Raw genomic sequence first — 24,375 nt, 5'->3', positions numbered from 1 at the left:
GGCAAGTCAAGAGGACTGAGTGGCCAGAAGCTGTGCCAGGGAAGGTTAAATTGTACATCAGGAAGAATTTATTCAGTGAAATAGTGATTAGATATTGGAATGCACTGGCCAGGGAAGAAGTGGAGTCACCATCCCTGGAAGTGTTCAGAAAATGACTGGATGTGGCACTTGGTGCTGTGGTTTAGTTTACATCTGGGAGGACTTTTTCAACCTTAATGATTCTGTGATTCTATTCTGTGATGCTGGGGTTTTCTAATTCATTAAGGATTACCTTTAATAGCCCTTCCTAGTCCCAAGAAAGGCTTTTGTGAAACTTGGGGGTTTTTGCTGACTTGAGGTCTTTTTTCACTTACACCTTTGATTCCTGAGCTTTCAGAATGCTCCCCAGATCAGTCTTCCCCTTGATTAGATCTGCTGCAGTGATAAAAGTTAGTAAATCTCCCCCCTATATCCAGGGATCCTAATTAAAATGTCTTGCTGAGGAATCACCTCACAGACATGGCAAAACCCTGTAAATGCAGAATCAGGATAGTTCAGGGTTTTCTGTCACTAGTAATTAGCACTTTCCTTTCAAAGTGCAGCACATTGCATACCTTGTTAAGCCATCTGTTAATTACCTTTTTTGTTTGTTTGTTCAAGCTGCATGCTTTGAGGAGTGCTGTGCAATATAGTATGGAAGGTGGTGGTGGTGATGGCGTTCCTGTGGCTCAGCAAAGCATACCTGAATACAAAATGGAGATCAGGTGGGTATGAATTCAATAAATTGTTGGGTTTTAAAATTGAATTCCTTTTTTCCTTTACATGTTGGTACAGAATATGATTCATGTCAGACTTTTAAATTCTACTATAAGTAGCTCTAGAAGAATTTTGAGGATTTAAGAGTTCTCACTGATAAGTTGCATAAAACATTATGAAGAAAATATAGTTTAGGCTGAAATTTTCATTCAAAATGGGTCTAATTTGATTATGTTTATTAATTTCTGAGTAGCTATTTACTAGTATGTTTTGTATAATTAAATTTAATTACAGTTTCAGTAGACTTCAGATGGATGCACAAAGCTTTTGCAATGCAATAAGGTAATTTTTTTAACAGACAAAACCCCTAGTTTTTTCCATCCTCTTCCTCATTACACAAATGTTCTTGATTTCCTTCCCATTCTAAGGTATTTTGGCCTTGTTTTTTCCAATGGGTTAATACAAATAAAGTGGTAGAATTTTGTTTTGCAAGATTACAGTTATTGTTCTTGGGGAAAAGCTGAGTTGTAAAAAATATGCTACGGTTTTTGGCTTGGTAGTGGCAGTGTGTATTATTTTTGGCAGATGGACAGTGATGAACTGTAAGTGTTAGCAGTATGATAAAAAAGAAGTTCTTTTGGATATCCATGCTGAACAGCCTTTTAACTAGTAGATAACAAAAGTCTGAAAGTTTTTCACAATCTAAGAGTAGGCAGTAATGTATTCATTTAAAGAAACAGAACTGTAAAGTGATGTAATGGGTCACACTGCACACACAATATGAAGAGGAAGAATTTTTTAATAACAATTCTGCTTTCAGCTTTGAAATTTACATCTGCTAAACTTGTGCATCCACACACTCCTTTTAGACAGAACATAAAGTAGTCTATAATTTACTATTTTTATACTGAAGGAAAAAGAATTCCTTCAATTGAAAATGGTATAGCTTTTATCAGTATCTTATTAACATATCTGCTAGAGGACAAGGAGCAGGAGGTGTGCAGTTACCGTACTGTACCTTGGAGACAGGAGCTCTCACTAGGGAAAGCATGGGAATGGTGATGGGAAGATTCACTGTGGGAATGAGAGTCTTAGGTTTTGGCACCTGAGGCTTGCTTGATGGTGAAAGCCAGTAAGAAAGAATACATCTTCTGTGTATCTGATGTGTTTTTCTATATCTTGAGTGCTTTAGTTTAGTTTCATGCTATTATGAATCTGGAGAAACTCAGCTGAAATCAGTGAGATCAGTGTTGCTCAAGTAACATGAGATGAGTTTGGCTGGTATTATTCTAGAGCTTTTCATATCTGTAATTCAGTTTGGCTACAGCTCTGTTATTGGATGTTGTTACACATATGAAGCTCAGATGGGCTTAGGAATTTTTGCTGACATGGTATTCAGTACTAACTTGGACCACTTTTGTTAGTAAAATCATCTGACCTGCCTTGTCTCTCTTTTAACGTTGCATTTCCCTGGTGGTCATTGTAGAACACTCGTGAGAAGTTAGAGACATGTAGCATGGAAAGTCATCTAATTGTTTTCTCCACCCTGCAATAACATATCAGAGGTATAACCTTTGCTTTCTGAAGATCAAAGCTATAATTTTCCATTGGCTTGAGGAAGAAATGTCATCTAAATACAGAAAACTTTTGCAGATTAGGAAATTCAGCCCTGCTGTATTCACTTCCTGAAGCAGGAAGCCAACATGTGCTGTGGATTCTGATTCAGGTTATTGTGGGTAATGTATTTTAGCAGAGATGATTCTCTGCTGAAAGGTCCTGCTTCCAAATCCCATGCATTAGATAAGTGTGGTTACTGATCTCTGTTCCTCATGTTTCATCTTCTGGCGTCATCTGGCAGACAAAAACGAAAAGGTTGCTACATGGATAAGGAAAATGCAGACTGCTGGCTAATGAAGTGGACAAGTTACTCATGCTGCTTTCTGAAGCCTGCATTTCTTCTTTGTTTATTGTTTTCCCTAAATTGGCTTATGCTGTTAAATGATGTATGATGACTTTCTTCTCTCAGCTCTAACTCTGTCTCTGTTTTCCACATTCTCTGAATATTACAAGTAGCAATGTTTTAGTTTACATTGTTTTTTTTTTTAATCACAGACTTGATTTTGTACCACGATATTAGTGGAAACAGACTGTGCTTGTGCTGTATGGACATTTACATTGGAAGTGTGTGATGGTCATTAAAAGTGCTAATAAATAGCTCTTTTACAAACACATATGAAGGTTAAAATGTGAAATATCAATTCTGAGACACAAAAAAGACTGTGTTAATTTTGTTTGTGTTAAGAATCTTCTATGTCTGTCAAAGGACTTATTACGTTACTCCATATCTTCAGGTCCTACTTACTGGAGGTAGAGGCATACGAAGTTTAAAACATCTTTTGTAATGTACACACGTAATGAGCATTACTTCATAGCAGCAGTGTAGGTTTTCTGGGCTGTTGTTTTCATGAATTGACTTTAAAATGTTTTTAATTATGTACAGCTGTAAAAAGCATTTCCGAAAACTGTGAGATCTCTGAAGAACAGACTTAATTGAAGTCAGATTGTTCCAAATGAAAGAGACTGGAATATAGGAGGAAATCAAATCCTGCAATCTTCAAGTCTGGATTTTATATTCCTTGGATTTAAAGCACTGCAGCCATCAATCAACCTGAAACCCCTGTCACTTGGCTTTTGGTATCCCAGGTTTTCAATCTGTACCACTGAGTGAGACAATTCTGATTGATCTTGTGCTGTGCATGTCTATTTCTAGACAAACCAGAAGACTTCGTGATGCTGAACAAGAAAAAGACAGAACGTTGCTTAAGACCATTATCAAAGTTTGGAAACAAATTAAATCCCTCCGGGACTTTCAGAAGTTTACTAACACACCCATGAAACTTTATTTGAGGAAGTATGTCTTGATAACACTTTTTGTACTTTATTTGCTAGCAGTGGAGTTGTAATAAGATTAGTTAATGTAGAAACTTAGAATTTTGGTATGCAGAAGTAAGACTTTGAGCAGTGCTGGCCCTTTCAGCCTGCCACTATTCCTTTTGAGTTTGGGGAAGAGGGAAGGTTTGAATAAGTAATCACTGTAGCAGAAAGGAATGTCTGCAGACTAATGAGTAATGAAAGTTACTATCTGGAATTAATATAATTATCTGCTATCAACACTTAAGAGTATCCATGGTAGTCTTTTTAAATAAAGCATACTTTTGATATAATGAAGTTAATTCATGGAGAAGTAGATTTCTGTTATATGTTACAGACTTAATTGTAATGCTTATGTAATTTTATGTAACATGCTGGTAATTGCTGTTTTGAAGGGAAGAGGTTGATCAGAAATCAGATGAAAAAGCATATGAAGCAGAAATTCAGGCTGAGATAAAGGAATTGCTAGAAGAATGTATGGAAGAATATGAAAAGAAAATGGAGGAGTATAAAACTGAGCTGCATGACTGGAAATCCTGGAAGAAGACACAGGTTTGTTTAAATCATTCAATTTCACAGAAAAAAAAATTACTAGTAAATGTGTCAAAAATTTCTCCTTCTAATAGAGGAAAAAAGAAATCAGAGTTGTGTATATGTTTTATGTTCAGATACGTTCTGTCTACTTAGAATTTGTTAGTCAGGTAGTTGTTAATTAAAAAATTAGAATGTATTAGGTTTTTGTGATGCATTGTTTTTCTGCTGCTGATTTTCAGCACTTCAGTTTTTCCTTTCAGTTTGGTAATTTTGCAGCATTCCTGTTAAATTCATTTTTTTCTTGCCAAGAAAAAACATGGATGAACTTTGTGCCTATGAGTGACGAAGCAGAATAAATAAGGGGTGTTTCTAATGAACTAGCAGTTGATATCATCTCATGCAAATATATGTTTGGGAATCTCTCACTATGTTCAGGAATGTCTGACTGAAAGAATTAATATTCTAGCCTTTCATCTTTGCAGGGCTTTATTGCTAGCAATCTCTGCTGTAGTTGAGGTCTCAGTTGTGCTTCACTGGGCTATTGGGAAGTACAGGTGCTTCAGCAACACCACTGCAACAAGATGATCTTTGAAATCATCTGTGGCAAAATCAGGTTTGCTTTCACAGTCAGGTGGCAGTATACTGGATTCCTTGGGGTAGTGGTGATTATACTTTAATATGATTATTGCCCCGCTTGAGCACCTGGGTTTTTGAATACCAAAGAAAAATAAAGCTTAAGAAAATGCTTCAAATACTGTTTTCAAGAATCTAGTGTGTCTGCTGATACTTTTATGGAGAGTCTTTTCATGTACATCCAGCCTCTATAGAAGGCATTTAAAATATTTGAGAGGAAGCCAATATGCAGGAATTGGAAATTCCTTTTATCAGAACACAAGTGGGCACATGACTCATTAGCATCATGTAGGTTCACTTGTGGGATAAGATGGATAAGTGTAAACCTTGAAATGAAAGCAGATAGTCATGAACATTGATCCTAATGCAAACTGTTCATCCATGCCTTCACAAATACCATTGTGGCATCTTTTTATTGTGCTAGTCACAAACTCTCTTGAGACTAAGAGGATTGTGGTTCTTTCCTTTTAGAATGAAATTACCTTTCTTTCTTACCCAGAAGTGCTTTATTTTATTTTACTCAAAGTACTTTTTAATTCAATCACTCCTGTTGGTTTCTTACTAGTACAGATCACATTAATCAAACTAGAGACACACAAATCAAACACTAGAGCTAGGTGAGACTAAATAAATGTAAAAGCAAATATAGGAGCAAGAAGCATAACACAAAATTCGGCAAAGAAAGAATATTTTTAAAGAACAATATGCGAACAAGTTGTTTGGCTTACTATTTTAGTTAATGAGCAGAATCTGTTTGCTCTCCTTCCTCTTCTTTTGCTTATGATGTGTTAAGTTGTGAAGTGGCTTGGTGCTTCCAAGCAAGCTGTACTTCCAAGTAATCTAGAAGTCTGTGGAAGGAGAAACTGTTTTGCAGCTGTTCAGAGCTGAGCATGCATGTAAACACTGGAATTTTGTAGTTCAGGAGATGCTGAAAGGCCTGTGTTGTTCTGTTTGTTTATTCTTGTTTGGCACGAGGAAGGGAAAGGATCATTCTGCTCATGCTAAAAATACTGCTAAGCCAAAACCACTTGTGCTCCAGAGTTTGTGGCACATGTGCATTTGTTTTGTCAGTGTATGTGCAGACAGTGCATCTCAAACAACTGTGTCTACTGGCTGAGTAACCTCCCTTCAATCCTAACAGAATGTACGTGGTAGCTCAGGCAAATGAGAAGGCAGCATCCAGCCACAATGTTCAAGAAACATGCTGATTTTGAAAGTTGGTAGAGAAGATTAAGTAAATGTTTTGCTTGGAGCACATTATGATTTTGAAGCCTATGAATGGAACGTATTGCTGAATTCTGAAACTGATGCAGTCCTTTACAATGAGAGAAATCTTTTATGTGTTTGTGTGTAATACTAAAATTATACTGTCATTTTACTGTACGTACACCATCTGTGTTTCGCACTTGTGCATCAAGAGAACAAGAGAAAAAATTGCAGAGATTGAAACACATTCAGAAGGAATGTTATTGTTTTTATATGCAGAAGTCCAAGAAGAAAAAGAAAAAAGATACTCATGCAGAGGAAGAATCAGAAGATCATGATTTTGGTGAGGAACGTATAAAACCCATCCCGCCTAAAATGGCCAATAGCCTGGAAATAGAGCAGCAGGTTAGAGAAAAAGCTGACAACTGCAGAAGGAAACCTGGAGAGCCTATTCTAGTTCCTGAGCTGACCCTCTCAGGAAGCATAACTCCAACTGAGCAGTGTCCTCGGTAAGATAAATGTTGGCCAGCAAATTGCCTTATTTTTGAATGTCTGTAATTTATTATTGCTTGTTTATACAACTTCAGATGCATTTTTAGCCTAGTGATGAAACCTCTGCTTTTGAAGATGATATAACTTAATTCATTTTCAAGTCACGGATAACCTTGTACATAGTGCACTTAAAAAATGCATGTCTGCACAATCCCTTTGAACCATCTGCTGTTCCTTGAACATCTGCACAGAACAGGGTGCAGATACAAAGAAGCTGGTTTCACTGTGGAGTCTGGGTCCCTGCTGGCAGTACTGCTCCCACTAGCTAGTCCTTTGGACAGGGTCTGTGCTGCAGTCTACAGAGGGAAAAGAAAGAAATTGTGTACTAAACCAGAGATTGCACTGTGGATAAAAGAAATAAATGCACTTGTTTTCTGTTGCTTTCCATATTTGCACACACGATTTAACATATATCTGCTGTATTTCAGTAATTTAAATACTGCTTTGTTTTGTATTTAGTTCACAAATAGCCTCATCAGGGAATGCTGCTTGGCTGTTGTTGTGCTCCCAATGACTGAAAACTTCAAAATTTTAACTCAGTATCAGTTTTGTGCTTTGGAGGAGGAGGGTGGAAGAGAATATTTTTTTTCCTAGATAACTTCTTTTATATGGAATTAGCTTTTGTGGATCCACAATTTGACTGGATCATTTTAAAATCATTTTATATTCACAAGTAGATAAAACACCTGTTAAGTAAGAGTTCTAAAGTCATTCCTGTATAGTGACTTTTTTGGAAGAATACCATCTATTTTTAGGTGGGTTCTGTCTCCCCATGAGAAATCAGATTTTCATTAAAAAGAAATAATAAAAATGTTATTAAAAATTATATGATAGCTTGTTTGACATGTTTACAGAGCAGAAGTTTTGCGACGAGAGGATGTGAAGAAACGCTCAGCATTTATTAAAGTCCTTTTCAACTCCAAAGAAGTGTCAAGGACTGTTACCCGACCAATAAGTTCCGATTTTAGAGTTCACTTTGGACAGATTTTCAATTTACAAATAATCAATTGGCCAGAGAGTTTGAAACTACAGGTAGATGTTGATTTATTGCAATAACTTTTAAAAGATGATATAAAATGTAATTAATCCTGCAGTGCTTGTGTTTTGCTCTATGATAATGTCATAAAGACTGAAAAACCTATGAAAGACCTTTTGTAAATCATCAATCTTACCCTCCTTCCTTGCTTCTCCAGTCTTTAACTTTTGACTTTGCTGCTATGTTTTTGATGCTTATGCTTTGTAGAAATAGATAGAAAAAAAATATAGTTTGGATGGGAGAAATTAATTAATTGGGACTTGTGATTAAATTTGTGAGTGGATCAGCCTCTTGATTTTGGAGAAACTGATTTGTGTTGCAGATCAAATTGCTAACGTGGTCATCTTAGAACATTATTTTCCATGCAGTAAAACCCTCATAATGTTTACTGGAGGGTAATAAGAAAATAAATAATTTCTAGTGATGTCCATAACTGCACTTGACTTGATCAGCCACCCCCAATTCCAAATATGATTTAATAAATGGTTCACATGAATACTTTTCAGAGTTAATATGAAACAGGATCAGGATCCTACTTCTCCCCTTAGAAGACTCCTCTGGTTAGGTAAAACTGGTAGTTTAGGGAAAGGTGTAAAAACCCCTTGTCTGCTTATTTATTTAACATAAAAATTAAAAAGGAGAAGGAAGACCATTTTCCTGGATTCAAAACATTTGAATGGAGAAACCATTGACATCACTCTGAGCCTGCAGCTGTCTAGGAAAGAGAGAAGCAACCTGCAGTGCTGCCAGGATAGGGACTGTGTGCCATACCCTGCCTTTCATGTCAAGGGAGATTTAGCCAGGCAGAATCCCTCCAGAATCTTCAGCTGGTCCAAGGGAAAGTCGCAAGCAGTTGTATATTGTACAGTGATGCTCTTAAAAGACTGGGTTTGTCATACTTGTCTCAGGTCCATTAGAAAAGTGAAGAAGATGGACTTGTAGGAAGGATTCACATCAAGTAAGCTGCTGATAGCTGCTGAAATGTCTGCTAATTGGATATTTTAGGAAGTGGATTAATACAATTGCCTTAAGTTATTTATTTCACGCTTAAGCCATAGTAAAACCTTTTCTCTAAATACCCTGCAGTATGTTTTCAACTTCTCAAGAATGCACATGTAAATTGTTTCTTCTGTCCCACACCATATATTTTCCCTAGATTTATGAAACAACAGGTATCAGCAGTACCACCCTGTTAGCTGAGGTGTTCTTACCTGTTCCTGAGACTGCAGTTCTGACAGGCAGTGCTCCTCTGGAGGAAATAGAGTTTAGCAGTGATCAGCGTGTGATGTTGGATCATGAAGGAGTTGGGAGTGGTAAGGACTCTTGTTTTCCTTAGCTCAATGTTTGGTTTTTTGCTGGAACCATGTAGCAGTTAGAGGCTGGAGTGGGTTTCAGAGTAAATCCTGCTAAGAGCCTTCACAGCTTCTGTAACTGAGTCTTCCATAATTGTCATGATACTTATTGTTGAAGTTTGTGGAAGAATTTTTGTCTCTTACTAATTTTAAGCTCTGCATAATAAAAGTGTGTCTGTTTATTATTTGTCTTGTTGTATTAGTGGAGTTTTACTAGCTATAGAAGATGTTTGGGATTTTTTGAGCATTTGAGTAATCAGGCCTCTGACACTGCAGAGCAAGCAGATACTAATCATTATAGCTCCAGTGATTTTAATGTTTTAAACCACTGAAAAAGTCTGTAGACGTGTATATGCAGAGTAATCTTTTGTCCCCCTATTTGCTTTTGTCCCCTTTTCCCTGGGGCTTTAGGCTGAAGATAAAACAAGGGAGAGATAGCAAAAGGGGAAATGAAGAATACATGGTAGCATATGGAACTTGCAAGTGTGTATAATGAATTTAAACAGCATTGTGAGATGACTGACTTGCATAAATTTGCCATATATAAATACAGATAAAGCTAGAGCAGAATAGATTAAAAAATGAGGAGGAAAAAATAGGGTAAAAAAAAGTCATTACAGTAAATGTCACTGACTATGATGACCATATGTACAATTGTGTGTCAAAAGCTTTAGGACTGACTTTTCAATCATAATTCTTTTGAGTCTGAATTTCTGTTTTGTTAATATCAGTATGCTGAATCTGAAAAGTACCAGAAATATTAAATGGTGTGCATCTGTGAGGAAGAAAACGAGCCTTTGGCATAGCCTTTCCTTCCAGTTCAGATGGAAGGCCTTTCTGTAGGTGTAATGGAATCTTTCAGTCATTGTTGTAGAACAGAGTTCTTCCCCACAGCACACAGCAGAATCATTGTTTCACATTAACCTTTTTCTATAAAGGCACAGGTTATTTGACTACTCATTTTCTGGAAGTATTTTTAAAAATGTTAAGATACTGTGTTTGAATGCATAAATACACTACTTTGAATTTTCCCCCTTTGATAGGTGTGTCCTTTTCATTTGAAGCTGATGGTAGCAACAAAATGACTTTCATGACCTCTGGAAAAGTATCCAGTAGTGTCTCTTGGGCAGTTGGAGAGAAAGGAATCCCCTTAATTCCTCCAGTATCTCAGCAAAACACAGGCATTCCAAGGTAATAAGACAGAAATTTTCAATGATTCATGGGAAACTGATTGTACTAGTATTAAAAAAAAAATTCATAATCAAGACTTTTTATAATCTTTTTTTCTCATATTTAGGTATTTTACTTTGTGCTGTAACTCTCTGCAGATATCTTAGGGTACATGAATTTGGTAAATGTATTTTAGTTAGAAATTATACTTTTTAGCATATTATTTCTAGAATATTCAAGCTAATTAATTCAATTTTTTGATTTTCTAATAGAGAGTGAATATATTGTCAAGGAGCCTTGCTGTAATTATTTTGCTAAGAGCAGAAACTCCAGTTCTTTCTTATCTGAAGTGCATTTGGAGAGGCTATTTCTAATTTGCCCTGAGGCTGCAAGTTGGTTATTGTTGATTATTTGTCCATTCTGTTGCTTTTATTTAATTCCATAAAGTGGAAGAGATGATGCATAAAGGCTGCTTTTGTAATGTCCTTAGGTATCTTCACTATAAACCCTTAAAAAGTTTTCCCATAGTTATTGATACTGAGCAAGTATGAGTACTTCTTCCAGCTGATAAATTTGTCGGGTTTTTATTTATTTAGAGGCTAGACATTGGCTTGCAAATCATTCTGTTACTATTTTTAACCACGCTGCAGCCATTCAAGTACTTTGCTGATCAATGTATCAGTACTCTGCTGATTTCAGTGAGAGCAGAATAGATGAGATTAAAATGTAAAGATGGATTCCCAACAGCTAACTTTAACTCTGGAGACTAATCACTGTATTAAATGGTTAACTGAAGAATTTCAGAAGGAAGTTTTCTGTGAAATACTCTTCTGTGAAACACCTTGTGGAGATGAATGGCTCTCTGTGACTTTCCATTGTCAATTGGGAAGGTCAGAGACAGGATTTTCATGGCTAATGTTAGCTTTTGCTGCCCATGAGCTTTTTAGCACAATTGTGATTCAGTTGGCATTTGTTCAAGACTGATGCCTAAAGATAAACTTGATGTTCCTGCTTTATCTGCTGCTCCAGTAACTGCTGGATATTGGCTGATTCTAACCAAGCACAAGATAGACCTATAAGTTTTAAAGTTTTCTTGAAAATACTGGAGTAAGTAGAGATCAAAAACTGAAACTAGCACCCCTGACATGAGAAGGAGCATCATCCACGCCAGTGGTATTTGGCTAATAAATAACACACATGTCCTGGTGTATTGGCCTTGTGTCAAGGTTGAGTAGCAGTGGGCCTTCAGAGGTGGCTCCTGTGAGAAGATGCAGATGGCAAGCAGGGCAGTGTACAAATGGCATCCAGACTACCTACCATACTTCCTTGCCTACTGTGAATATAAGAAAGTGAGCAGGAGCACCCAGAGGATAAAGACTTGGGACTTGTGCCTACAGGGAGGATCATAAGCGGTGCTGCATCACAAGAGAGAAGGCTGCTAGGGTGTCCCAAGCTCAGGCAGTGTCCTCTCCAGCCAGCATGTGGTCTGGACATGGCAGGCAGAGCAGAGTGCTGGCAGCAGTCCCAGACATGGTGAGGGGATGATTCAGGCCCCAGGGTCTGTGCCCAAACAGCAAGGAAGGGGCAGAGATAAGGGCTGAAATGCAAGGCTGAAAGCACCATCCAGGAGGACAGGTCAAAGACAGGAGGTAAGATAAAACTCAAGCAAGGACTGTGTGTCTGAGTTCTTTAACAAAACTTCTATGTTACCTTTCACAGTGTGAGGCAATTTATCTTCTTACTTGCAGCAACGTGGAATAGCATAGGTATATCAGGAATATATCAAAAAGCATCTTCTTAGCTGTATAAAAGTTGTCTTACACCAGTTCCTTCATATTGCTTTGCAATTGCATTTGATCATTCCCTCAGTTCCATAGCTACAACTAAGAACTGTGAACTGGAATTTACTATTTGGGTTGTGGGGAGCTTTTTGGGTTTTTCTAAGATTGTTTTAAATACTTTTTTTACATTGCTAAATCAATTGTGCTTTAGGTATAAGTTGTGTCAATTCTGTCTTTTTAGTGCCTTAAAAAATATTGATGCTATTGCATCCATCGGCACATCAGGCCTAACTGATATGAAGAAACTAGCTAAGTGGGCAGCTGAAGCAAAACTTGATCCAAATGACCCAAACAATGCAGCTCTGATGCAGCTGATCATGGTAAGTGGTGTTTTCAGAGCTGAAGGGCTGCTGGAACTGTGGAACTCCTATTCACCAGAACCTCCCTAGGCAATCTGCATGCATGCCAGGAGGTAGCAGCATTTGAATTTGTGATTCACACATACTTGTGTGAATGTTAACTAGCAAAATATCTACTAAAAATATGATTGATGCGTTTAGTAGTGGGTTGTTTACATATTAATGAATATGATTTATTAATCCATTCAGCAGTGGCAAAAAATAGGTGTAAGGGAATGCACGTAGAGATCAGTTAATAAATTAAAAACAAAATACAAATTTTGAGTTTGTTGTTTCCTTAAAGTGCAAGGGAATTTCCAGTGTATTTGTGTGGTGCTAAATAAGAAGCTGCTCATTAATGAGGATTGCACAGACATCTCGGGTGTTGTAGAGGTTTCAGCTTTTCTAAACAACAAATTGAGGAGCTGTTTACATGGCTGTTTAATTTACATGGCTGTTTATTTACATAGCTGTTTAATTTACATAGCTGTTTACAAAGCTGAAGTTCTGTAGATGGATCTCCTTTACTGTACAGTTTCCTAGGTTACTCTGACATGTTATAGCTTTCATACTCTCTGATCTTTCATTTATGATACAAGGAAATAGAATTTTATTATATTCTGTAATGCATAATCTCATATGCTTTGCTCAGCAAAACACTGCTATAAAATACTTGGTGTTTCAGTCTGTGTGATCCATCTTTATTGCTTTTGCTTAAAATGAACATCCTTGCAATATGCATGTAAAACTTATAAAAGCTGTTTTATAGATATTTGTCACTTTTTATGAAAAAGTTCATATTTTTGTTCCTAATTTAGATTACTACAAGTGGAGAGGCACATGTTCCTGATTTCTTCAGATTGGAACAGTTGCAGCAAGAATTTAATTTTGTTTCTGATGAGGAGTTTAATAGATCCAAGAGATTCCGGCTGTTGCAGCTCAGAAGTGAGGAGGTGGCAGAGTTCCGAAACTACAAGCAAGTCCCTTTACATGAACGAGAAATCAGTGAGAAGATCTTCCAGGTAGAATGTTATCTGAAATACTCTTTTCTAGTTTAAGTGCTTAGAATATTTGACTTGCAGTTAAGTCAAGCAGTTCTTTAAAGAATGTAAAGCTATGCTGACATGAAAAAAAAGAATTTTATTCCTTCAGTCTTTTCTAGTGGTATTTTCATCTAATTAAAATAGCTTTCTTCCAAGGCAATATTTCCACAGCCATACTTTGTTCAGAGTTAAATAAAACTGAAAAACTACTGTAGGCAAAAATGTTATAAGTTATTAGTTTTCGTTAAAGTTGAGATACTTTTTAAAAAGTGATTTTAGATATAAAAAGGTAATTCAGGGATAATTCAGGCTTAGGCCTATTAGCTTTTGAGCCCTTTTTTTGGGGGGGGATAGGGACTGTTAGAAGCAATGACTCTAACAAGAATTAAAACCTTTTTTTGTTTTATTAGAGCCTGTGTTACAGATATTTCTGTTTTAGTACATTGCTCCAATTAGCTTACCTCATCCTTGCCTGTCTGTTAATTACCTTATTGAAATGCAATGTGTGCAATTTTTTTTATTTGGGTTATACTTCAATTATTTTTATCTCAACTCTTTTATTAGTGTTAAGTCATGCATTTTTTTTTCTTAGCAATTCATGTAGCTAAGGAGTATTTTAGTGTGTTCATTGGCCTAGGAGGGTCAGAGTCATCTCAGATTTTGGCAAATGCTGTTTCATCCCTACTTCTTCTGACATAGATTTATTTGAAAAATTCCTTTCTTTCCTTTCTATTGAATGATGTGTTTTTCTAAAAGATACTTATTAATTCAGACATGTCTGTCTCTTTGCAGTAAATATTATTAATTTTTAAATTTTAGGTTAGTTCTGTATCTTTTATTTAAAGATCTACCACATGTTTGCCATACCTTTCTGATCCAGTTCATTTTATGGGCTATTTTCATTCATTTTGTGTTATGATTCAAAATTTGAAAACCACAGTTCAAGAATTATTTTGATGGAGGGTTGTTGGTTTTTCCATTAAGGATAAATTGGATAAACCCATGATTGCCCATTCCAAGTTTATTTTATATGCTGTGATCTTCAAAACTAAGTTTCAAGTGATTTGTTCCTAGTTGATTTACTAGCTATTTGGCAAAACTGTCTGGAAGTTCATAGAATCATGGAAATACTGTTTGTAAAATATTTTCTGGAGATCATCTGGTCCTGCTTTCCACTGAAGTGGTGGTACTGTTGCCAGCACTAAATGAGGTCAGCTGTTTATTTGTCTGGCCAAGTCTTAAAAAATCTCTAAATGAGAGACTCCACTGCCTTTTTGGATAACCTGTTCCAGTGCTTCACTATCCTTCCAGAGATTGTTCAAAAAAAAAAAAAAAGAAAAAAAAGTAACACTCAACCTGAGCCTTCCAGGTTGTGTTTAATGGCTGCTTTCCTTTGTTGTACTGTCTGGAGCTAGAGAGATGATTTTGGCACCCTGTCCTTTTGCCCCTCAGAGAGTTGTGAGCAGGTACTGCATTGCTCATTAATCTCTTCCTCACCAGACTGATGAATTTGAACACCTTGCCCAGTGCAAGAAAGACTCTGAAACAGTGGAGTAAGTCCAGTAGAGAGCTACCAGAATATGTGCAGTGCTGAAGCACATGACCTACAAGGAAAGGCAGAGAGGACTCAGGTTGTTTTTGCCTAAGGAGGCAAGGCTTGAGGGGGTTTCTTACTGCATCCTTCAGGTACCCAGTGGTGCAGAGAAAACAGAGACTCATCTTAGAGGTGAGATGATGATGGACACAAGTTACTCCTAGAGACATTGCAGTTAAATATAATGAAAACATTTTTCACAAAGAACATGTTCAAGTTCTTGAACGCATTGTCCATCAAGTTTGTAAAATTGCCATCTCCAGAGGTACTGAAAATTCTGTCCAAGGCCCTGAGCATTCTGATTGGAATTGTTCTTATTCTGAGGGTTCAGATCAGATGGCCACCAGAAGTCTCTTCAAATCTACATTAATCTTCTTGTAGGTCATGTCCACTAGGCCTCTTGCTGTCTTAGTAGCCCTTCAATGGATCCCATCCAGTATCTCCATATGCCTCTTGAATTGGCAGCTGCAAACTGGCTGCAGTATTTCAGGTATGCCCCCTGCAGTGCCAGGCTGGAGAGGCTGGTAGCTGCCCTTTGTCAGTAGGACATGCTGATCCTTGTGTATCCTATGGTTTGCCTTTTGCCAAAAGAACATGTCACTGGTTGTCATTAAACCCATTTAACTTCTTATGTTCAATATGACTTACTTCAATATGGCTGTTATTCTTCTGGCTGATTTCCAGTCTGTGCCAGTGCATGAAATTATTCCACCCTCAATACAGAATTTTCCCTTTTTATAATTGAGGCTTCAGTTGTCATAGTTTTAAGTCATAAAGAGCCCTCTGAACTATGGTTCAGTCGCTCATATTAACCACTCTTCTAATCAAGTGTCCTTTGCTAAATTGCTGTCAGTGCACTGAGTTTCCTCATCCAGGTCACTTGTGAAGAAACTGAATATAATCAATCCCAGGGGCCCTTTGCTTTTTAGAGGACACTAATTAGACCTTGAGCTTTTGTCCTTACTGTTAGAGCTCAGACCTGAAGCTTAATTTTCCTGAGTACTTTTACATAACTAGCTGTGGTTCTGAATCCAGTGTGATTCTCAGATCCTGGGAGAGCCTCTTGACTTGTAAGCTCTGGTTTTTGCTTGAAAGCTGAGTGTTAGCTCTAGCCTTTTCTTAATTTATGAGACGCATTCCTAAACTTTTGAATAGAAGTTGCATCTCTCAGTAGAGCTTTCACTGTAGTCTGTCTCTCACAGCCCTGAAAGATATCCCATCAACATACTTCTCCCTAAGAACCAAATGCAGTTCTACTCACCAAGTGAGTTTTACACGCTATGAAAAGTAATTACTAATTGTTTGGAAGAGTACTTACTAGTATTAAAACACAGTTCAGATTTCCGACCATCTTCCAAGAATACTGCATCATTTCTGCTTGTAAAGGACTCTTCCTGTTAAAGCTGCAATAAGTGAAGCCACTTCCAGTTCAAATGGAATTTCAGTTTATAACAGCAGGTCAAAGTTCAGCTTTAAAAGAAGAGAGGGAAATTGTCAAGTTACTTATGTAATTTAAACCACATGAATCTTGTAACTCAATGGTATTCTTGTCTCTACTCATGAAAGTTTAGCGTATATACACTAGCGTTAAAAATAGCTTTACAAGCTTCTCACATCTGCTGTGGTTTACTGTGGTCCATACATTATTATCAATGAAATACTTAGCATTTTTTCTTATATGTGATGAAGTACTTAATATAAATTGAAGCACAAACTGTAATAAATATCTTTAGGACTATGAGAAGAGAGTTCAAGAGAGGGATGTGATTGACAGCAAAAATTACCTAGATGCACACAGAGCAGTTGTTGCCAGCTATCTCCAGAAGGTAAGATGCTAAATATGTGCTTTACCATATTCCTGTAGGCCGTATGTTGCTTCTGTACTTGGATACTTTATTGCCATGAATACTAAAACCTGATTCATCTCTAAATGTGACCTACAGACATCTTTAAAATTCCAAGTTAGGCCTGAACCTGGTGTAATTGAACAAATGGAGGTCTGTGTTATTTAATACTATTGAGAATGATGCAATATACAAAATGACAAGCCATTCTGGATATTTCTGTCAGTTCTGTAAATTCTTCTTTGCTCCAGTGCCCCAGAGATTTGTACTGTTGAGTCCCAGGAATTCAGTGATTTCCCTCCTCCCTGTTTTCCTTGTTGTAGGCTGTGATGCTAAGAACTTAATTAGCTCCATGAAAGTGGCCCTAATCACTTTTAAAAATCGTTTAATACACAGTGTCTTGTTCTGCAGCCTAAGGCAGAGGGCATATCTTCCATCACATTTACCTTCATCGTGGTATTACAGTAACATCTTCCCCTTATATTGATTTAATTAATTCTTCTAGTTTTCATTATATTAAGATGACATTCTCTTTAATCCTTAGGGAAAAAAGAAGGAAAACATTCATCATCTAACCAAGAAAAGTTTACAATTTCAGAGTGGCAAAAAAGCAAGTGTGAATCATGGCTACCAGTTTCTTACCGGTTGTGTAAATATCAAAAAGTGTATCAAATCCTAGCCTGCCAGCAAAACATGAACTATGATGATAAGGTTGAATTAAAGTAGGACAAAACAAATAATTGGTTAGGAAGAATGCTTCATGAAAGAAGCGTAGAGAAAAAAGTGTTTAAATCTTCCAGGCAAGTGCCAAAGTCCAGATTCAATATGAGTATAAAAATTATTTTTGACAAAGCTGTCATGTCTGTGTCAGCCCCATATGTTTTGCATGGCATTGAACATATGGGTTTTGCAGCACACTGAATAGTAATGGAATAGTACAGAATAGCATACATTACAGTACCTTTGTTTGCCTCTCTCTTAGATTCAAGTAGTCTTTTTTAAAACAGTACTTGGATACTTTGCACTTCTGTAAATTGTCAGATGGGCTAGAAAATTAGGTTTCTTGTATCAGAACTGAATTGTGATCTTTATATGTGTATCACTTCTGATGTTGTACTAGCACAGAGTATAAAGCCACTACTAACATTAGTGCTAAGAAAAAAGGACAAAGGCAATATTCTTTCAGTCTGCTTCCACATAGGTGTTAGGAGATGAGGGAAGACTTTTATCTCTGTGCTTCACTCTATGATCTCAGCAAAGATATGTAAGGAACTAAGAATTTTAAACATTTATTTGAAATCACAGTATTTTATTACAGGCTTCACCAGTTCTGTAGTCCAAAGTATTTATTTTGATACACATAACTGGTACCATAAAGATTTCTCTACAGCCTTTTTTGCAGCTTCATTTAGATGTGGAAAATAAATGTCTGTTGATGTCATTTTTTTTTGTAATTGTTTCTGATGGTGAGCTGTAAGCAGATAAAGACATAATTTTTGATTGTATGTTTTCATATATTCTTCTGTCAATCTAGCCAGTCTGTTTCTAGAAAAGCATTATATTGGTAAAACAAGCTGCTCTTACATTCTGTAGAAATAGCTGGTGGAAAGAAATTTTTCTTTCAACTGTGACCCTTGTAAAATTCTGAAAAAATGAAGAATATGTATGCAGATGTTTTGTTTGTGTTTAAGAATCAGAATGCAAATATTGGCAGTGGGTTTGGATTAGAAATGCACTTCTGTCCCTTCTCCCTCCCCATTCACAGGTTCGAGAATCAGTCATCAAGCGTTTCCTCACAGCAAAACACCATTTCATTCTCTCTGACCTTGTCAATGAAGAGGAGATTCCAGGCCTGGGGTAAGAGAGCTATCTTTATTTCTTCCAAATAAAAAAATTACTGTAAAACCACCTGCTTTTTTTATTTCTATTTTACAAAGCGTGTTGATGTGACTAACTGATGTGACTTTGTGTTTAGTATAATAGATAAACTGTGTAGATATAATAGATCACTGTGTACACCTCTGCCAGTACAGTGGATTGATAAACAAAGTGTAGTAAAAACTTTTTTAAGAAAAAGTCTGGTTTTGATAGAAATAAAGTGACAGCGTGTAAGTAAGATATAGCAGGATATGATGCATTTCTGATGAGCTGAGCATAGTCCAGCTGGTGCCAGATTGAATATTTCCAATTTTCAGGCAAGTATCAGAGTTAGTAACACTATTACTGACTAGTTGTGTAGGTGATGCCTCCTTACAGCCAGTGCCTATGCCCTGTAAATAATGTGCAATAGATTTTTGACTGTAATTTTCTCCCATATACTTCTGATGCTGAATGTTGTCATATGCTGTTTATGTTCAAAAAATATACTAAGCTTGGAAATTACTGTTTTTCTGTTGTAAGATAATTATTTCTTTTATTACTTGAGCACTTTCTTTGGATTTTTGTTGCAAACCCCATACCTATCGATTTTAACATGTATTATTCATCACAGCATACATAGCTCTTAGTGTTGCTCACTTAAAATCTGTGTAGGTAAACAAGTTGTGAAGCTTATTTTTTTCTTTCATGTAGAAGTTGCTTCTGTTCACTCTAAACACAGCACCCTTATACAGTCAAAGTGTTTTTCAACCAGCTGTATAAATCTAAACAGTCCCATCTGCTGGAGACACAGAGACTTGCTCTCTTACAAAAGACTTCAAGTTCGGTTTTAGTTGAAGTTTTCACATCACAGTAGACAAAAATCTGAACAAGACTACAACTAGCTTTTTGTTTAGAATCAAATGCTTCATTTATATTTTCCCATAATGAATACTATTCATATTGTATTCTATTTGCAAAGATTTTTGTTTACTGAATTTAAAATACACCGTGGCTCGTTCAATATTTACTTGGTGAGATATTTCAGTAACTCATGATTTTGTGTTATTTTAATAGTAATTACTGTGGGGGCTTTATTACATACAAGGAGGAAATGCCATTAGCTATCAGTTTTTAAATGTGTTTTTTGTATGCCTGCAGTTGATATCAATGATGTAAACATGACATACATCTGCCTAAATGAAACACACATTTTCATTTAATTGTTTTCCTGTTTTTCTTTTTTCCTTTGGTTCTGCTTTGCCTTGGGTCATAAGTTCTGAGGGTCCAGGGTATGTTGTGGTGTATCGATTCTGCTTCCTCTCTGTAGCCTGTTGTTCAGTGTACATAGCTGTGTAGATACTTGCTTTGCCTCTTCTGTACAGTGCTTATCATCATCTTTTAGATCCCTTGTTTATAGCACTGTAGTTTAGATCTGTCTTGAAGCTATGTAATTGTCTTCTTTGCACCTTATATAGTTTTGGGGAAAAAAAAAACCTAAACAACCAAACTTTTTTGCATATTGAATTTATAATTCCTGAAATATAAGACAAAACTGGATTAGTGCAGTAGTAAACAATTGCAACATTTTGACATTTCAGGGAGTTTTGTTTGGCACTAGCAGGAGCAAATATTTAATATTTCCTTTTCGTGTTGGTGCATAATTTTCATGTGTGTCATGGTAACACTGGAATGCTGGATTCTATGGAAAACTGACTAAATACCTGGTTTATGATTATTAGCATTTTGGGACTCGGCCTCTTTAAACTGGCAGAGCCAAAACGACCATTAAGGCCAAGAAGGAAAGAAAGGAAGAAGGTCACAGCACAGAATTTATCAGATGGAGATGTAAAACTGTTAGTGAACATCATCAGAGCCTATGATATTCCAGTGAGAAAACCAGTGATGAGGTATGTTTAAAAACTTGTTTCCAGTACAGTTTCATTTTCTGGCTTCTTCTTTTTTGAGGACAGATGAAGCAACAGATGTTACAATTCAGCCATGTGTGTTGTTTTGATTCTCATGATAAAAACATACATATATACATTTATCTTTTTAGAAATGATGATAAAGGACTGATATTTTATAAGTTTGTAGAGTAATATAATAATTTTTCAGTAGCTGTGAAATTCAAGACATGTTTTACCAGAAACTGTCAGAAAGATCAGTTACAGCTTTGACAGCATTATAACTCTGGTAATACCAGATAAATTATCCCTTAGGGAAGCCTCTTGATAATACTCAGGGAAATTTTAATTCATATTTTCTTAATTAAATACCAAAAACAAATATTAAAAAATCCAGTTCTTCACTGTGGGATACTGTATTTGTCTCCTGAGTGCAGCATGTTGATCTTCTCCTTGATGAACCATTTAAGTTAATAGACTGAGCCTAATGTGGCTCTAATTTTAAAGGTGACCTTTACACTCAGGCACATTAAGACAATGCCTGCCCTCCATGGTGGTGTGTCATGCAGAGACACTGAACAGTCTGCTTCAGCTCCAGAAGCAATGTATTAATGTAGTGTTCACTCTCTCTCTCTCCCCCCCCCAAAATTAATACACCTTGCATTTAACTCAGAGGTATTTCCAAGCTGGCCAGTTACAGAATTTAGCATCATCAGCTCTTCTTTCTCTTACTGTATTAGAGGTTCTGTGGCACTCTGTAAATAGATACTGAGAAAAGCAATTCATTGACAGGAAAAAGAAGATGGAAAATTCAATTCATTACCAGAATTACAAAAAATAATTAAACCATCCAGTCTCTTTGCATTATATGATATCTTATTTTGAGCTGTTTATACATGAATAGTTACTCTTTTATGGTCTATAATGTGGTCTTACAAAAAAAAATGTTATGTGGAAGTGCTGTAAAAATAAATTTTTTAACCTTTATTGTTTCTTACTTCACTCATGGGTAGACAAATCTGTAATATTCATATGAATTCTTTTTTGCCATAGAGGCCTTGCCTGAATACCATGAGATCTACACTGTTCATGAATTCTGCAGGGATTCAGCTACTTGAACTTAAAAACTTGTAGCTCAAAGAGATTGTGTGGGTTAGGCAACAAAAAAGTCTGCAGTTAATAAACCCTTCAGAAAAGAGAGCCTCCAGGCACAAAGCACTCTTCTGCAGTGAAGCCTGTAAGAAGTATACACTTAATATCCCTTTCTGGCATTTTATTTGTGTTATTTGATCTAGTAAATATCTTCCCAAGGTTAAAATTGTAGCAAAAAACATCAGGAGTATTTCCAGAATTCTGCATGGCTAACGGACTGTGAGGGATTCACATTTTGTAATGAATCCTCTGTCTTCCCTGATGGTTGTTTGTTTCCTCTTGTAGCAAACTTCAACAGCCATCGAAATCTTCAAGGTCCTTTAACGAGATGTTTGCAGCCTCTCCATCAGCTCAGAGCCCACCTAACAGCCCAGACTGGGCATTCAACCAGGTATGTTACAAAACTGACATTTTCTGGGAAGCTGTGAGCATTTTCCACAGACAGTAGCATTCACCCTCAGAAAGATGCCTTATTGGCAAGGTTGCCTTGCCCACTTTTTTATCTCCAAAAGGAGAGTAAAGCTGCAAAAGGTTCAGAGAAGAATATACAGAATGGCTCATGCCCAGTGAAAAATGGTGGGACTTTGAGCCAAAACACCCATAACTGCAACTAGAGGAGGAGAAATATGGTAGAAAGCCACAAAAACACAAGTCACAGACACTGGATAAGGATTGATTGTTTCCTGGCACTGGAAATACAAATGTGAGTGATGGGCAAATGAAGCTGGTAGGAGTTAGGTTCAGAAGAAAGTTGTGATTCTTCATTCAGCAGTTGGCCAGTGCCCAGAGAAGTTGCTTGCATGTATTGTGGATGAAAGATGTTGGTTTGTGCTGAAATGGGTATTGGACAAGTATGTGAAGAGTGATCCATTGGGAGTTACTTAATAGAAAAATCATTACAGATTTAGGAAGGTCTTTCATCTGAAAATGTTTGAAGTCTGGAAGAGTAATAGGAGAAAATACCAACTATGCCTGCTCAGTTCTTACTTTTCTCTGTGTGTTGGCTGCTGTCTGTTTTCACAGGCTGCACTTTGGGTCCAGTACACTCCTAGTCTAAACCAACACAGCCATTCTTATGGCTGACCCCGAAAATTACAATTTCTTGCTATTTAAAACTAAATTCAGTATCCTTCTGAATGAAGATGAAAGACTTCAGGGTTTTTACTGGTTTCCTTGTGATTTTCCTTCAAAATTCCAGCTTTTTTGAAATGTAGAAAAGCTTCTGCCAGATGCATTTGAATGTTAAATAAGGCATTTTTAATCACATTAGGGATTTGTTTTGTCTAGATGAAGTTGCTTATCAGTCATAGGAGCCAGTTTCAGGGACAGCTGGGATTGTAGCTGTAGGCTAATTGGATTGCAGATAAGAGGATCCAATTAGCTGTAGGCTAATTGGATTGCAGATAAGAGGACTTTTTTCCACTGGTGTCTGAATCACATGTTCTGTTAAAGTTACTTTCCTTGATTAGATAGCCTGTACCTTTTCTGCTCTCAGGAGAAAATGTGGGTTTGCCAGTGTATATAAATACATCAAGTATTTTGAATGCACGTAAATTTTTGGAAATGCTAGTGTGTAAAATATTTTTTAAAACTTCATAAATGCTTAGAAACCCATGAAGTGCAATATTTAAGGTATATTAAAGTTATATTGGGGCTGAACCAGCCTGATTGCCACATGTGTTTTTCTAAATGCATGAAATGTGTAATTTAATGTGCTCTGATGAATTTCCACAGAGGTCTGTTTCCTTTGTTTTGATTTCTATTTATAGGTTTTGGTCCGTCCTTTTGTAGAAGTTTCTTTTCAGCGAACAGTCTGCAGGACAACAACAGCAGAAGGTCCAAGCCCCTGCTGGAATGAGGAACTTGAGCTTCCATTTAGGTATGGCAAAATGAAACCAAATTATTTCTGCATAACAACGGTTTAATTTGAACATGCAAATTTATCCTGATTTTCCTGTATTGTTCAAATCACTTTTTTGATTTATTTAACCTCTTCAGAGCTCCTAATGGTGACTACAGCACCCACAGTTTGCAGTCAGTAAAAGATGAAGTATTCATTAATGTTTTTGATGAAGTACTTCATGATGCTGTAGAGGTGAGTTCATAATTGAAGGACACTGTACACTAGAGAAGATAGTGAGCTTTTTGAAGTTGTCAGAACAGGACTTTTCCATGTAATAATTTCTCCCATCCTGTGCCTCTCTTTTCTCTATTTTGTCATTCCTTATGATTTTATATCTAGTCAATACTGCAAGGTTATCAGAGGGAGCAATCTGTACTGTGTTAACCTTTGTACAGATTCAGCTCGTACCACATAAAATGCTGCTAGAATTGAACACATCACATGTGTGTAATACATTTTACTGATACTTAATGAAGTTGAGGATCCTAAAATTGAGAGGCTTCATGAATTGTAATGTGAATTCTGTTCTTAACCTTAATCAGAGCTATTTACTTCATTCCAGATGAGTGATCCCAGTTCTTGTATTTTTTGCTATCTTGTTATGCTTTGTCTCATCTTGTGTTACAAGCTCTTTGGTGAAATAATAAAAAAAAAGCCCAAACCACCTAATGGTTGTTTGTAGTAATTTTTTTTGAAAGAGACAAGAATTGCAAGTACTAGTAACAAGAAATTTTTGTAAGCTCTCAG

At 36.6% G+C, this 24,375-nt stretch overlaps 1 protein-coding gene across 1 annotated transcript in view; it reads left to right on the top strand.

Annotated features, from left to right (window-relative positions):
• Positions 1 to 24,375, top strand: part of LOC132326642 (complement C1q tumor necrosis factor-related protein 7) — a 114,441-nt gene that overhangs the window by 76,531 nt on the left and 13,535 nt on the right. The window contains exons 10-24 of the mRNA XM_059845140.1: positions 640 to 743; positions 3,506 to 3,646; positions 4,062 to 4,218; positions 6,319 to 6,548; positions 7,446 to 7,623; positions 8,784 to 8,940; positions 10,023 to 10,170; positions 12,172 to 12,310; positions 13,147 to 13,350; positions 16,699 to 16,791; positions 18,575 to 18,666; positions 20,409 to 20,576; positions 22,011 to 22,116; positions 23,495 to 23,604; positions 23,724 to 23,820. Of these exons, the coding sequence (XP_059701123.1) occupies positions 640 to 743; positions 3,506 to 3,646; positions 4,062 to 4,218; positions 6,319 to 6,548; positions 7,446 to 7,623; positions 8,784 to 8,940; positions 10,023 to 10,170; positions 12,172 to 12,310; positions 13,147 to 13,350; positions 16,699 to 16,791; positions 18,575 to 18,666; positions 20,409 to 20,576; positions 22,011 to 22,116; positions 23,495 to 23,604; positions 23,724 to 23,820 (2,124 nt within the window). The remainder of the gene's footprint in view (positions 1 to 639; positions 744 to 3,505; positions 3,647 to 4,061; positions 4,219 to 6,318; positions 6,549 to 7,445; positions 7,624 to 8,783; positions 8,941 to 10,022; positions 10,171 to 12,171; positions 12,311 to 13,146; positions 13,351 to 16,698; positions 16,792 to 18,574; positions 18,667 to 20,408; positions 20,577 to 22,010; positions 22,117 to 23,494; positions 23,605 to 23,723; positions 23,821 to 24,375) is intronic.

This window comes from Haemorhous mexicanus, chromosome 4 (genome assembly GCF_027477595.1).
Source record: "Haemorhous mexicanus isolate bHaeMex1 chromosome 4, bHaeMex1.pri, whole genome shotgun sequence".
NCBI lineage: Eukaryota > Metazoa > Chordata > Aves > Passeriformes > Fringillidae > Haemorhous > Haemorhous mexicanus.
The sequence above is the reverse complement of the archived record's forward strand: the minus strand, read 5'-3'. Positions and strand labels throughout refer to the sequence as shown.